The 16,991-nt window shown below is 44.4% G+C and overlaps 1 protein-coding gene across 1 annotated transcript in view; it reads left to right on the top strand.

The window, feature by feature from the left end:
* Nucleotides 1-332: 332 nt before the first annotated feature.
* Nucleotides 333-16,991, top strand: part of LOC121547883 (ADP-ribose glycohydrolase MACROD2) — a 906,379-nt gene continuing 889,720 nt past the window's right edge. Inside the window, exons 1-3 of the mRNA XM_045209732.1 lie at nt 333-596; nt 10,514-10,624; nt 10,707-10,769. Of these exons, the coding sequence (XP_045065667.1) occupies nt 560-596; nt 10,514-10,624; nt 10,707-10,769 (211 nt within the window). The 5' untranslated portion in view covers nt 333-559. The remainder of the gene's footprint in view (nt 597-10,513; nt 10,625-10,706; nt 10,770-16,991) is intronic.

The following is a 16,991-nucleotide window of genomic DNA, read 5'->3' as shown; positions in this document are numbered from 1 at the left end:
CAAAAAAGTTTTGTGTAAAAAGAATCAATTTGCGAATTGTCCTTCACTAGCCTACAGAATGTACTACTCTCACCTCTCCTCAAAGCATTCTCCTTTTTCTCCTCCATCCTCATCATCTATCCTGCCGTCCAGGCTGTACGCCCGGCATTTCTACCCGATCACCCCGCACGCCGAGCGGCGGAGTAGAACGATCCGCTCCGGAATCAACCTACCCTACCTCACGACGCTTGTACCCTTTATTTATTATCTGACTGCCACATCAGGCGGTCCTATCGCACACCCACTTCCTTGTCTTCGACAACCAATCGCTTGGCCGTGATTCCCAACACACATAGTAATTTACGGGGCTCGTCAAGCTAGGTTGCATGGAGCCTGCCATACTGAAGTCCATAGAAATCTGACAGCTTCTTCAAAGGTGAGAGAGACGTCGTGGGTTCAGCTACTAGCTCCGGGGTTGTTTTTTACTTTCTATTTCAGTTCCCCGGTCCTACCATACTCTGTGAGTCTGGGGTTGCCACTGTCAAAAAACACGCACTCCAAGTCCAATCACAACCGCACCATGAACAAAAAGAAGAAGGACTGGAAGACAGAGAAAGGTAAGAAGTCTTATTTTGGTGTTGGGCACCACTAGAATCAATATGTGTCATAATCTCTCTCCGTGTCTCCCGTGCTTTCACAGCTTCATCTGTCTGCGATATCTTTCTGACTGTCCAGGATATCTGTGAACACCTGCTGTTTATTATAAACCACTTATTATAGGGCTACAGACAGCATCCCGACACACTGTATGAGAGCCGCTGCAGATGTTGCGCTAAGCAGTATGCGTCTGTGCCTTTGCCTTGTACCGAACCATGCTAGACAAACGTACCATAATTTACACCGCTGCTGTCATAACAGTAGCCCAAGTTTAACACACACACATAGACACACACACACACACACACACACACACACACACACACACACACAGAGAGACACACACACACACACACACACACTGACACACACACACACACACACACACACACACACACACACACACACACACACACACACACACACACACACACACACACCACGTTGCTCTTGTGGACTTTAATAAAGCAGCTACTCTAGCCTTGTCCACTAGGCCGTGCATTTCTGCAAGTTCACCTGTTAGAATGAATGACATAGAGGTTTTCCAATGCCTCACAAAGAAGTGCACCTATTGGTAGATGGGTAAAAATTAAAATAAAAAGCAGACATTGAATATCCCTTTGAGCATGGTGAAGTTATTAATTACACTTTGGATGGTGTATTAATACACCCAGTCACTACAAAGATACAGGCGTCCTTCCTAACTCAGTTGCCGGAGAGGAAGGAAACCGTTCAGGGATTTCACCATGAGGCCAATGGTGACTTTCAAAAGTTATAGAGTTTAATGGCTAAATATAGTAGAAAAACTGAGGATGGATCAACAAAATTGTAGTTACTCGACAATACTAACCTAATTGACAGAGTGAAAAGGAGGAAGCCTGTACAGAATACAAATATTCCAAAACATGCATCCTGTTTGCAACAAGGCACTAGAGTAATACTGCATAAAAATGTGGCAAAGCAATTCACTTTTTGTCCTGAATATGACGTGTTATGTTTGGAGCAAATCAAATAGAACACATTACTGAGTACCACTCTCCATATTTAAAAAACATAGTGGTGGCTGCATCATGTTATGGGTATGCTTGTAATCATTAAGGACTGGGGAGTTTTTCAGGATAAAAAAAGAAATGCAATGGAGCTAAGCACAGGCAAAATCCTAGAGGAAATCCTGGTTCAGTCTGCTTTCCACCAGACACTGGGAGATTAGTTCACCTTTCAGCAAAACAATAACCTGAAACACAAGGCCAAATCTACAGGTACAGGTAGCTTAGTGGTTAAGAGCGTTGTGCCAGTAACCGAAAGGTTGCTGGTTCTAATCCCCGAGCCGACTAGGTGAAAAATCTGTCTGTGCCCTTGAGCAAGGCACTTAACCCTAATTGCTCCTGTAAGTCGCTCTGGATAAGAGCGTCTGCTAAATGACCTATTTATTTTTTTATTATTTACATTGGAGTTGCTTACCAAGAATACAGGGAATGTTCCTGAGTGGCTAAGTTACAGTTTTGACTTAAATCTGCTTGAAAATCTATGGCAAAACGTGAAAATGGTTGTTCTGACAATGATCAACAACCAATTTGACAGAACTTATAATGGGCAAATGTTGCACAATCCAGGTGTGCAAAGCTCTTAGAGACTTACCCAGAAAGACTCACAGCTGTAATCACTGCAAAAGGTGATTCTAACATGCAGGGGTGCAACATTATTTTAAATGTTTTTATCCAGTCGGATAAACACTCCAAACAGTCTACCCGACCGCTTAGAGGTGTCCGCATGGTCCTTAAGCACACCATTGCGTCGTTTTGTATCACATTCCAATGATAAAACTGGGGGGGACAAAAATGCAATTTCCTGTCCCCAGTTAAAGTTGCGCCCCTGCTAACATGTATTGACTCAAGGGGTTGAATACTTATCTAATCAAGATATACAGTGTTAGTGTTTTATTTTTATTTATTTTTTTAACAAATGTTAGAATTTTTCTTCCACTTTGACATTACCGAATATTTTGGGTACTTCGTTGACAAAAAAATGACAATTAAATCTATTTTAATCCCACTTTGGAACACAACAAAATGTGGAAAAAGTTAAGGGATGTGAATACTTTCTGAAGGCACTGTAGATAGGTAGACAGAAAGGGAGATAGGTAGGTAGTTAGATAGATATATAGATGGAAAAATAGATAGGTAGGTAGGTACAGTTGAAGTCGGAAGTTTACATACACTTAGGTTGGAGTCATTAAAACTCGTTTTTCAACCACTCCACACATTTCTTGTTAACAAACTATATATAGTTTTGGCAAGTCGGTTAGGACATCTACTTTGTGCATGACACAAGTAATTTTTCCAACAATTGTTTACAGACAGATTATTTTATTTATAATTCACTGTATCACAATTCCAGTGGGTCAGAAGTTTATATACACTAAATTGACTGTGCCTTTAAACAGTTTGGAAAATTCCAGAAAATGATGTCATGGCTTTAGAAGCTTTCTGATAGGCTAATTGACACCATTTGATTCAATTGGAGGTGTACCTGTGGATGTATTTCAAGGCCTACCGGTACCGGTGGAGGAGCTCGTCCAGCAGCATGCGACGATGCTCCACACTCAGGGCACGGCCATGGATCGCGTGCTGCGCACCATGGAGCGATGGGAGAGAGAGGGTGTTCCCACACCATTATACTGCTCAGGAAGGAGACGCGTTCTGTCTCCTAGAGATGAACGTACTTTGGTGCAAAAAAGTGCAAATCAAAACCAGAACAACAGCAAAGGACCTTGTGAAGATGCTGGAGGAAACAGGTACAAAAGTATCTATATCCACAGTAAAATGAGTCCTATATCGACATAACCTGAAAGGCTGCTCAGCAAGGAAGAAGCCACTGCTCCAAAACCGCCATAACAAAGCCAGACTACGGTTTGCAACTTCACATGGGGACAAAGATCGTACTTTTTGGAGATATGTCCTCTGGTCAGATAAAACAAAAATAGAACTGTTTGGCCATAATGACCATCGTTATGTTTGGAGGAAAAAGGGGGTTGCTTGCAAGCCGAAGAACACCATCCCAAGCACGGGGGTGGCAGCATCATGCTGTGGGGGTGCTTTGCTGCAGGAGGGACTGGTGCACTTCACAAAATAGATGGCATCATGAGGAAGGAAAATTATGTGGATATATTGAAGCAACATCTCAAAACATCAGTCAGGAAGTTAAAGCTTGGTCGTAAATGGGTCTTCCAAATGAACAATGACCCCAAGCATACTTCCAAAGTTGTGGCAAAATGGCTTAAGGACAACAAAGTCAAGGTATTGGAGTGGCCATCACAAAGCCCTGACCTCAATCCTATAGAAAATGTGTGGGCAAAACTGAAAAAAAAAAAGCATGTGCGAGCAAGGAGGCCTACAAACCTGACTCCGTTACACCAGCTCTGGCAGGAGGAATGGGCCAAAATTCACCCAACTTATTGTGGGAAGCTTGTGGAAGGCTACCCGACACGTTTGACCCAAGTTAAACAATTTAAAGGCAACGCTACCAAATACTAATTGAGTGTATGTAAACTTCTCACCCACTGGGAATGTGATGAAAGAAATAAAAGCTTAAATAAATAATTCTCTCTACTATTATTCTGACATTTCACATTCTTAAAATAAAGTGGTGATCCTAACTTACCTAAGACAAGGAATTTTTACTAGGATTAAATGTCAGGAATTGTGAAAAACAGAGTTTAAATGTATTTGGCTAAGGTGTATGTAAACTTACGACTACAATTGTAGGTAGGTGGGGAGGGAGGGCACCCCGTAGTGCCGGAAGACGTGAGGAAACAGGGCCTCTGCAGGGCCGTGGGGAGACCGGGCAGAGGAAGGAGGCGGCAGGCTTTAGAAAGCGGTCCACAACGACCAGGATGGTGGTGTTGCCCTGAGAGAGAGGAAGATCAATGAGAAAGTCAATACGACCATGGCCGTTGTGGAACTGGTAAGGGATTTAACTTACCAGCTGGGAGGTGCCTAGGTGTCTTACTCTGGGCGCACACCGAGCAGGAGGAGACATACACCCTCACGTCCTTAGCCAAGGTAGGCCACCAGTACCTCCCGGTCAGGCAGCGCACTGTACAGCCGATACCTGGGTGACCAGAGGAGGGGGACGTGTGTGCCCAATAGATCAGACGGTCACGGACAAGAGACGGCACGTACCGCAGCCCAGCTGGGCACTGAGGTGGAGATGGCTCTCTGCGTAATGCCCGCTCTATGTCTGCGTTCATCACCCACACTACCGGCACCACAATGCAGGAGGCCGGGAGTATGTGGGTGTTGTCTATGGGCCTCTCCTCTGTGTCGTACAGCCGTGAGAGTGCGTCTGCCTTCACGTTCTTTGTACCCGGTATGTAGGACATTGTAAGTGAAGAACAGGGCCCACCTGGCCTGGCGAGGGTTCAGCCTCCTCGCTATCCGGATGTACTCCAGGTTACGGTGGTCAGTCCAGACGAGGAAAGGGTGTTTCGCCCCCTCGAGCCAGTGCCTCCACACGGTCAGGGCTCTGATAACAGCCAACAGCTCCCGATCACCAACGTCATAGTTCTGCTCCGCCGGGCTGAGCTTCTTGAAGAAGAAGGCACAGGGGCGGAGCTTGGGTGGAGCGCCCGAGCGTTGAGATAGGACAGCGCCAATCCCTACCTCGGACGCATCCACGTCCACTACGAACGGTAGTGATGGATCGGGATGGGCCAGCACCGGGGCTGAGGTGAACAGAGCCCTCAGGTTACTGAAAGCCCTGTCAGCCTCAGCAGACCAGCTGAGCCGGGACGGCCCACCCTTCAACAGAGAGGTGATGGGAGCTGCGACCTTGTCAAAGCCCCGGATAAACCTCCAATAGTAATTGGCAAAGCCAATAAAGCGCTGCACCTCCTTTACCATGGTTGGAGTCGGCCAATGTAGACCACCACACCGCGACCAAGCATGTCCCGAAACACCTCGTTCACAAAGGACTGGAAGACTGATGGGTGCATTCAGCAAACCGTAAGGCATCACCAGGTATTCATAATGCCCCGTGGTTTGTGCTGAATGCTGTCTTCCGCTCGTCCCCCTCTCGGACACGCATCGTGACAGGTGCTGTAACTTCCCTAACGAACCCCGACCCTAATGGTCGACTGTCAATTGCTTTGATGGGCAGTGGAATGAATTGGGGGAACCAACGTGATACCTAGACTATGAGCTAACGACCTGTCCATAAAGTTCCCAGCTGCGCCTAAATCGACCCGCGCCTTACACTGGGGAACTACCGTGTAATCAGGGAAGTGGACATGGTATAGTAAAGTGCGCAGCAGAGGGCTCTGAACGAGTGTGGGTTTTTGCTACCTGGGGTGACGCGAGAGTGCCCTGCCTGCCGCCTCCAGACCCAAAAAGAACGCTGACGACAGCGTGCAGCAGAATGTCCTCTCGTGCCACAAGAGTGACTCTGGAGCTGCCCGTCCTCCGCTCTCCCGGATCGCTGCACCACCCAGCTCCATCGGAACGTCATCCGGGTTGAAGGGGGGTTGAAACGGGCAGGCCCCTTCCAGGACGTCCTCTTGAAGCCAGCAGGTTGTCCAACCGGATGGCCCATGTCCACCAGCTAGTTGAAAGTCAACGTGGTATCCCGGCAGGCTAGCTCCCTCGGATGTCCTCTCGCAGGCTGCACCGGAAGCGGTCGATGAGGGCCCGCTCGTTCCACATTTTGGTTTTTGCCCTAGCACTACACTGCTGATTCAAATAATTAAGTCATCATTAAGCTTGAATTATTTTTTAATCAGCTGTGTAGTGATAGGGCAAAAAACAAAACGAGTTTCGGAAACGATGATGTAGACTAACATCTTTCCTGCTCTGTAAGTATGCCATGTGCACTCTTTTAACTGACTACTCACCTTTGCTTCACCCACAGTATAAATAGAGATGACTGGTAGAACAATGTCTGAAGGAATGAAAGATCTGAAATAACACACTTTTTGTTACTAATGAATATTAATGCAGACCAGACTATCCTCTCTCCTCACATTGTATGTATAAGTAATAAGGGGTCCAGTAAAAGTGTCGGTTTGTGAGAGCGATAGATTGTTGTAGCGGTGTAGACCAAAGAGCACTATTGTGTTTAAGGACCTGCTAAAAACGTTATCTTTCCTTCAGTCATTCATGTAGAATAAAACTACATGCAGCCTTGGGAATGGCAGAGAAAGGCTGAACTGTTTTAACCATACAGGGAGAGAAAGACAGAGAGAGACAGAGACAGAGACAGAGATAGAGACAGAGAGAGTAGAACGGGGGGGAGAAAGATAAATAAATAAAGAGCGTGTGAGCGAGTGAGAGAGACAGAGAAGAACAGGGAGACACACACGAGAGAGAGAGAGAGAGAGAGAGAGAGAGAGAGAGAGAGAGAGAGAGAGAGAGAGAGAGAGAGAGAGAGAGAGAGAGAGAGAGAGAGAGAGCAGACACTGACCTATTCAGAACTGCTTTGTATTGTCAGTTACAAACTTTGTAGTATTTTCTATTATCTTTTTGACAGAGACACTGAGAGAGATTAAGAGAGACAGAGAGCTAGAGAGATAGATATACAGAGATATAGACGGAGAGACGGAGAGAGAGAGAGATAGATGTACTGAGCAAATGTCAAATTGGCTTTTTACCAAATTACCGTACGACAGACAACGTATTCACCCTGCACACCTTAATTGACAAACAAAGTCTAAGTCTTCTCATGCTTTGTTGATTTCAAAAAAGCTTTTGACTCAATTTGTCATGAGGGTCTGCTATAAAAATTGATGGAAAGTGGGGTTGGGGGAAAAACATACGACATTATAAAATCCATGTACACAAACAACAAGTGTGCGGTTAAAATTGGCAAAAAAACACACACATTTCTTTCCACAGGGCCGTGGGGTGAGACAGGGATGCAGTTTAAGCCCCACACTCTTCAACATATATATCAACGAATTGGCGAGGGCACTAGAACAGTCTGCAGCACCCGGCCTCACCCTACTAGAATCTGAAGTCAAATGTCTTCTGTTTGCTGATGATCTGGTGCTTCTGTCACCAACCAAGGAGGGCCTACAGCAGCACCTATATCTTCTGCACAGATTCTGTCAGACCTGGGCCCTGACAGTAAATCTCAGTAAGACAAAAATAATGGTGTTCCAAAAAAGGTCCAGTTGCCAGGACCACAAATACAAATTCCATCTAGACACCGTTGCCCTAGAGCACACAAAAAACTAAACATACCTCGGCCTAAACATCAGCGCCACAGGTAACTTCCACAAAGCTGTGAACTATCTGAGAGACAAGGCAAGAAGGGCCTTCTATGCCATCAAAAGGAACATAACATTTGACATACCAATTAGGATCTGGCTAAAAATACTTGAATCAGTTATAGAACCCATTGCCCTTTATGGTTGTGAGGTCTGGGGTCCGCTCACCAACCAAGAATTCACAAAATGGGACAAACACCAAATTGAGACTCTGCATGCAGAATTCTGCAAAAACATCCTCCGTGTACAACGTAAAACACCAAATAATGCATGCAGAGCAGAATTAGGCCAATACCCGCTAATGATCAAAATCCAGAAAAGAGCCGTTAAATTCTATAACCACTTAAAAGGAAGCGATTCCCAAACCTTCCATAACAAAGCCATCACCTACAGAGAGATGAACTTGGAGAAGAGTCCCCTAAGTAAGCTGGTCCTGGGGCTCTGTTCACAAACACAAACAGACCCCACAGAGCCCCAGGACAACAACAACAACAACAACACAATTAGACCCAACCAAATCATGAGAAAACTAAAAGAGAATTACTTGACACATTGGAAAGAACAAACAAAAAAACAGAGCAAACTAGAATGCTTTTTGGCCCTAAACAGAGAGTTCACAGTGGCAGAATACCTGACCACTGTGACTGACCCAAACTTAAGGAAAGCTTTGACTATGTACAGACTTAGTGAGCATAGCCTTGCTATTGAGAAAGGCCACCGTAGGCCGACCTGGCTCTCAAGAGAAGACAGGCTATGTGCACACTGCCCACAAAATGAGGTGGAAACTGAGCTGCACTTCCTAACCTCCTGCCAAATGTATGACCATATAAGAGACACATATTTCCCTCAGATTACAGCGATCCACAAAGAATTCGAAAACAAACCCAATTTTGATAAACTCCCATATCTATTGGGTGAAATACCACTGTGTGCCATCACAGCTGCAAGATTTGTGACCTGTTGCCACAAGAAAAGGGCAACCAATGAAGAACAAACACCATTGTAAATACAACCCATATTTATGTTTATTTATTTTCCCATTTGTACTTTAACTATTTGCACATTATTACAACACTGTATATACACATAATATGACATTTGAAATGTCTTTATTCTTTTGAAACTTCTGAGTGTAATGTTTACTGTTAATATTTATTGTTTATTTCACTTTTGTTTACTATCTACTAGGGGTGTAACGATTCGTTTTAACAACGATTCGATTTGTATCACGATTCGTGGTTGTCGATACGATTCAAGGACGATATTGGTTCATTTAGAACGATACGATCCGAAACGATTCAGTGACTTGAAATCGATTCAGTAACCTTTTAGCCAAAAATTCAACCAGTGTGACTGAAATAAATACCTGGATACTGGACAGTGCAGGTGAAGTTTCCTAGATTCCTGTTTCTTGTAAGGACCGCAATGGTGGCTAGATAATTTCTCGCTCGTCGGCTTCTCCTCTGTCATCCGCCAAGCTATGTTTTGTTGTCTTGGCGCCTTTGCGCTGCTGCTGGCGCGATGACGTCACGGATAGGCAGACTGAATCGAGTAATGTTTAAAGCCTTTATCATTAAAAGTGCTTAGAAAAAACATCCATATAAAGTCTGACGTGCTTAAATCCAATGGGTTATTTCCTAGTATCGATACAATCGATTTATTACATTTTAAAACGATGTTAGATCGATATATGTTGTCCAAAAGGCCAACTCGCCGAGCACAGATCGATGTAGTTGGATCATAGGAATATAAATCGATACATCGATGTAGTAGATGGATCGTTACACCCCTACTATCTACTTCACTTGCTTTGGCAATGTTAACACACGTTTCCCATGCCAATAAAGCCCTTAAATTGAAATTGAATTGAATTGATAGCCAGAGAGACAGAGAGAGAGATAGACAGAGAGAGAGAGAGAGAGAGAGAGAGAGAGAGAGAGAGAGAGAGAGAGAGAGAGAGAGAGAGAGAGAGAGAGAGAGAGAGAGAGAGAGAGAGAGAGAGAGAGAGAGAGAGACACTATACCCCCAAACACCACTTTCAAATGAATGTATGAATCAATGTATGATTGAATAAATGAATAAACCTTTTTTTCCCCATATATCACTGGCAGGTATTAAAAACACTGCATTAAATACAGGAAAGTAGAAGAAGTGTTGACAACATGTATCAATGTTGCTATCATCAGAGAAAATACAATTTGCCCAGGAGCAATCTGGGAACCCAGCTCACCTCATCTCATCTCACTCTCCACACTTTTCTCTGGTGCTGCATCAATATTCTGAGCCTGGCTGTCCAGACTGGCTCTTCCATACTATGATATTCTTAGCTCAGCTTCACCTGAACAACGTGTCACTTATTTCAAGTCTTGTTTAATATTTTTTTCAACTTGAAAACTTCTATTCATGTCCTACTTAATACTTCATATTACCTGACATCTTTGCCAGTAATATTCACTCACAAAAATGTGTCTGTGTGAAGAAAACTTTGTTCTAAAATTGACGATTTTGTCTGTGCCAAACTCACTAATTTGTTTTGTATGATGAAAACATATTTGTTATATTGTTACTTAAATTGACTATTTTGTTCTAAAATTGACTATTTATTCTCCCTTACAGACAGAGTGTTGAAAATGTCGTTGGAGGAGAGGCGTAAGGGGTACCGTCGGTCTGAATACGTACCTCTGGACAAGATCTTCACCTGGAGACAGACTCAGCAGAGTAAAGAAGGTGAGAGAATTGTCTTATTGTTCCCAAATCATTTTGAAAAACCGAACAATGTTTTGACCCACACTACCTCTTTCTTCACCAGACATGAGCTATTTTCTGCCACGCATAATGAAAGCTGTAAACTTCCTACGTCCATCATTCTCCAGTAAGCATTACACTGAAGTCCTCTTTAATCCAAACACATTCAGAGTGAACTTTCCAATTTCAAAGTCTTGCATGACGTAACACCTTCATAACACTGTCATAAGATTGATATAACCCTTCATGACAACCATCATAGTTCAGTGTGGTTGTGTTGGTAGAGCATGGTGCTTGCAGCACCAGGGTTGCGGGTTTGATTCCCACGGGGGGACCAGTACGAAAGAATGAGAAAGTACTGAAACTGCTGTAGCGCTGGAGAAGAGCTAAAGGACTAAAAACAAAACAAAACAAAAAAGATTATGCTTATGACAACTGACAAGGTAACTTTGCTGCTCTGTGTAATGTCACTCCTTCCCCAATGACAGTAAATCACTTTGGATGAGAGCGTCTGCTAAAGGACTAACATGTTGACGTCTCTTAGCCTCTGTGTGCTTTCAGAAACGGGAAATGACATGATGCCCTTCGAGGAAAAGAGACAAGAGCAGAGGAATCAATCCTGTAATCTTTTCAGTTCGTCCCCAACGCGCTTATCAATTATGTCATCGTAGAGTTGTCAATGCCTGTGATGATTAAGCTTTTCATATCAGACTGACTAGACTACACTTTAACTCCTGACTAGACTACACTTTAACACTTGACTAGACTACACTTTAACACTTGACTAGACTACACTTTAACACTTGACTAGACTACACTTTAACACTTGACTAGACTACACTTTAACACTTGACTAGACTACACTTTAACACTTGACTAGACTACACTTTAACTCCTGACTAGACTACACTTTAACACTTGACTAGACTACACTTTAACTCCTGACTAGACTACACTTTAACACTTGACTAGACTACACTTTAACACTTGACTAGACTACACTTTAACACTTGACTAGACTACACTTTAACACTTGACTAGACTACACTTTAACACTTGACTAGACTACACTTTAACACTTGACTAGACTACACTTTAACACTTGACTAGACTACACTTTAACACTTGACTAGACTACACTTTAACACTTGACTAGACTACACTTTAACACTTGACTAGACTACACTTTAACTCCTGACTAGACTACACTTTAACACTTGACTAGACTACACTTTAACTCCTGACTAGACTACACTTTAACTCTTTGACACTTTAACACAGACATAAAAACAAGTCAGACTATCTAAAAATAGTAATAATAATGTATTACATTTTAATGTGCTTTTCATTACACGAATAATCTCAAAGGTGCATAAAATAAAAGATTCAATAGAAAACAGAGTAAAATTAATTAATATATAACAAACCAAAAATAGAAAGAAAAATATATCCATATCAGGAAAACAGCAATCAAAGTCTAAGAGGAAGGGTAAGCCAGCCAGTACTGATATCTGTAAGATAGGAGTCAGGCAGGATTCAGCTGTAAATTAAAATGGTGGTATTTATTTATTTATTTACAGGTGCAGAAGGTGAATAAATCTGGGTCCAAAATACACTGAGTGTACAAAACATTATGAATATCTTCCTAATATTGAGTTGCACCCCTTTTTTGCCCTCAGAACAGCCTCAATTCGTCAGGGCATGGACTCTTCAAGGTGTCGAAAGCGTTCCACAGGGATGCTGGCTCGTGTTGGCTCCAATGCTTCCCACAGTTGTTTCAGTTGGCTGGATGTCCTTTGGGTGGTGGACCATTCTTGATACACACGGGAAACTGTTGAGCGTGAAAAACCCAGCAGCATTGCAGTTCTTGAGACACTCAAACCGGTGCGCCTGGCACCTACTACCATACCCCATTCAATGGCACTTAAATCTTTTGTCTTGCCCATTCACCCTCTGAATGGCACACATACACAATCCATGTCTCTATTGTCTCAAGGCTTAAAAATCCTTTGTTAACCTGTCTCCTCCCCTTCATCTACACTGATTAAAGTGGATTTAACAAGTGACATCAATAATGGATCATAGGACTTCCGGAGACGATGTGGCGAAGAGCAGCAGCTAACTAAAGAGGCTGTGTAGCTCCAACTATATTTTAACTAATTATTCAACGCCTAGTTACACATTTTGTTAACTAATTGTCCAAGATATCGGTTACATGGAAAAACGAGTTAGAAACGCACAAAACGCACACTTTTGACAACAAACACGAAAATGTAGTCTCTACCTGCAGCTGCTGCTAGCAAGGAAAATGGCGGAGAAGAACTGGATGCTCTCGATGGTGCAGCGGAAGAACAGACAGATGACCCAGTTCTAAAGGAGATTAGCAAAATTTACAAAAATCTCGAAGAGAAAATTGCGAAAGTGGGTGAAGATGTGGCTGAAATAAAACATACAGTTAGGGCACTGAAAATACAAGTGGACACTCTCGACAACCAAGTTACAAATGCAGAAGAGAGGATATGAACATTGGAGGACAAGAACACCCGCCTAAAAGACACTGTTAAAAAAATGGAGACTGTGATCGAAAAATTACAGTCGGAGAAACACACTTCGGATCAGAGGGGTTCCCGAAATCCACATAAATACGGTGGATTGTGCGAAAGACATTTTACGCAATCTATTTGAGGACACACTGGAGGATGTTAACAACATGACCATCGAGAGAACACATCGGACACCGACGACACTGCGCCCAGGACCAGCCCCACGCAACCCCCGGCCTCCTGCTGAAATTCTTACGATACACCGACAGGGAGAAGGTCCGGCTCAGAGCAAAAGAAATTAGGACTTTTCACTGGAAAGGGGCAAAGGTGGAGTTTTTCCCTGACTTTTCCAAGGAGGTTCAGGACAAGAGAATTGCGTTCACGGAGGTGAGCCATACAGTGGGGAAAAAAAGTATTTAGTCAGCCACCAATTGTGCAAGTTCTCCCACTTAAAAAGATGAGAGAGGCCTGTAATTTTCATCATAGATACACGTCTATGACAGACAAATTGAGAAAAAAAATGCCAGAAAATCACATTGTAGCATTTTTTATGAATTTATTTGCAAATTATGGTGGAATTGAATGATATTTAAGTGGGAGAACTTGCACAATTGCTATGGACGATCCGCATGGTGGCGGTGGTTCATCACGGATGGACTACTATTTTTCTCTAAAGTGATAGGTGAACTTCCTACGTTGATTTAGCAGGATTGTAGTCCAACCATATCATTCTGTTTTATGGTTATAGTGGAGATAAACATATATATATATATATATATATATATATATATATATATATATATATATATTATTTAAAGTTTTCAAAATTTTAAATACAATTTTTAATTTTCACTCTTAGAACTATAGTTGGTCAATAAAATTTGATTTGATTTGAATATAGGCCACAATAGGTGTGTTCGTGCTATATGTGATGGGCACAACCCAAAGTGTTAGATATCTTATTTTATCATTACTATGACGTACACCGGTCTCCCTTTTGTGTTTGTTCTATGCTTGCATTCCTGCCTCCTGGAATTAGATATCTATCAGTCTACATGAGGAAGGTAATCTCTTCTCTTTGCCAGAATAATGATCAGTCTGTCTTTATGTTCTATGTTTTCGGTTGATCATCTCTGTGACATGTCATCTCTGTCATGCCTATATTTGGCGTTGGTAAAACGGTCTTATTCTAATTGGAGCTTCAGGACCTCGGGACACTTCACACGGATGAAGGCCTGGTTTAGAGGGGAGGGAGATTTTAGTTTTGTATTTTCATTTTTTTTGTATCTTGTGGGTTTGGGATCTGTTTATGACATATTTGTTCTATAGGAAGTTTAGCGTTTTAGGTGGGGGGCATTACCAGTCGTTCACTTTCTTTGATTCGCTAAGCTATCAGAAACGCATTGATTTAAAATATTCTAACACTCATCACTTTTTGGTAATAATATATTTACAACCTTTCAGGGATGATGACCAATGTGATTAAAGTTACGTTGTGGAATGTGAACGGATTAGGTTCATATTTTAAAAGATGAAAGGTATTGAATTATCTTAAACAAAAAACCTCAGACGTGATTATGGTCCAAGAGACCCACCTGCTGGAAAAGGATGCTCCTAGGGTTGGAGACAGATGGGTGGGCGGTGCTTACCAAAAGGATGCTCCTAGGGTTGGAGACAGATGGGTGGGCGGTGCTTACCAAAAGGATGCTCCTAGGGTTGGAGACAGATGGGTGGGAGACAGATGGGTTGGAGACAGATGGGTGGGAGACAGATGGGTTGGAGACAGATGGGTTGGAGACAGATGGGTTGGAGACAGATGGGTGGGAGACAGATGGGTGGGAGACAGATGGGTTGGAGACAGATGGGTTGGAGACAGATGGGTGGGAGACAGATGGGTTGGAGACAGATGGGTTGGAGACAGATGGGTGGGAGACAGATGGGTGGGAGACAGATGGGTTGGAGACAGATGGGTGGGAGACAGATGGGTGGGAGACAGATGGGTGGGAGACAGATGGGTTGGAGACAGATGGGTGGGAGATAGATGGGTGGGAGACAGATGGGTTGGAGACAGATGGGTTGGAGACAGATGGGTTGGAGACAGATGGGTGGGAGACAGATGGGTGGGAGACAGATGGGTTGGAGACAGATGGGTGGGAGACAGATGGGTTGGAGACAGATGGGTTGGAGACAGATGGGTGGGAGACAGATGGGTTAGAGACAGATGGGTGGGAGACACCTGGGTGGGAGTCAGCTGGGTGGGAGACAGATGGGTTGGAGACAGATGGGTGGGAGACAGATGGGTTGGAGACAGATGGGTGGGAGACAGATGGGTTAGAGACAGATGGGTGGGAGACAGATGGGTGGGAGACAGATGGGTTGGAGACAGATGGGTGGGAGACAGATGGGTGGGAGACAGATGGGTTGGAGACAGATGGGTTAGAGACAGATGGGTTGGAGACAGATGGGTTGGAGACAATGGGTGGGAGACAGATGGGTTAGAGACAGATGGGTGGGAGACAGATGGGTTAGAGACAGATGGGTGGGAGACAGATGGGTGGGAGACAAATGGGTTAGAGACAGATGGGTGGGAGACAGATGGGTTGGAGACAGCTGGGTGGGAGTCAGCTGGGTGGGAGACAGATGGGTGGGAGACAGATGGGTTGGAGACAGATGGGTGGGAGACAGATGGGTTGGAGACAGATGGGTGGGAGACAGATGGGTGGAAGACAGATGGGTGGGAGACAGATGGGTTGGAGACAGATGGGTTAGAGACAGATGGGTTGGAGACAGATGGGTGGGAGACAGATGGGTGGGAGACAGATGGGTGGGAGACAGATGGGTGGGAGACAGATGGGTTAGAGACAGATGGGTGGGAGACAGATGGGTGGGAGACAGATGGGTTGGAGACAGATGCGTGGGAGACAGATGGGTGGGAGACAGATGGGTTGGAGACAGATGGGTTGGAGACAGATGGGTGGGAGACAGATGGGTTAGAGACAGATGGGTTAGAGACAGATGGGTGGGAGACAGATGGGTGGGAGACAGATGGGTTGGAGACAGATGGGTGGGAGACAGATGGGTGGGAGACAGATGGGTTGGAGACAGATGGGTTAGAGACAGATGGGTTGGAGACAGATGGGTTGGAGACAATGGGTGGGAGACAGATTGGTTAGAGACAGATGGGTGGGAGACAGATGGGTTAGAGACAGATGGGTGGGAGACTGATGGGTGGGAGACAGATGGGTTAGAGACAGATGGGTGGGAGACAGATGGGTTGGAGACAGCTGGGTGGGAGTCAGCTGGGTGGGAGACAGATGGGTTGGAGACAGATGGGTGGGAGACAGATGGTTTGGAGACAGATGGGTGGGAGACAGATGGGTGGAAGACAGATGGGTGGGAGACAGATGGGTTGGAGACAGATGGGTTAGAGACAGATGGGTTGGAGACAGATGGGTGGGAGACAGATGGGTGGGAGACAGATGGGTTAGAGACAGATGGGTGGGAGACAGATGGGTGGGAGACAGATGGGTTGGAGACAGATGCGTGGGAGACAGATGGGTGGGAGACAGATGGGTTGGAGACAGATGGGTTGGAGACAGATGGGTGGGAGACAGATGGGTTAGAGACAGATGGGTGGGAGACAGATGGGTTAGAGACAGATGGGTGGTAGACAGATGGGTGGGAGACAGATGGGTTAGAGACAGATGGGTGGGAGACAGATGGGTTGGAGACAGCTGGGTGGGAGTCAGCTGGGTGGGAGACAGATGGGTGGGAGTCAGCTGGGTGGGAGACAGATGGGTGGGAGA

This window comes from Coregonus clupeaformis, chromosome 31 (genome assembly GCF_020615455.1).
Source record: "Coregonus clupeaformis isolate EN_2021a chromosome 31, ASM2061545v1, whole genome shotgun sequence".
Taxonomy (NCBI): Eukaryota; Metazoa; Chordata; class Actinopteri; order Salmoniformes; family Salmonidae; genus Coregonus; species Coregonus clupeaformis.
The sequence above is the reverse complement of the archived record's forward strand: the minus strand, read 5'-3'. Positions and strand labels throughout refer to the sequence as shown.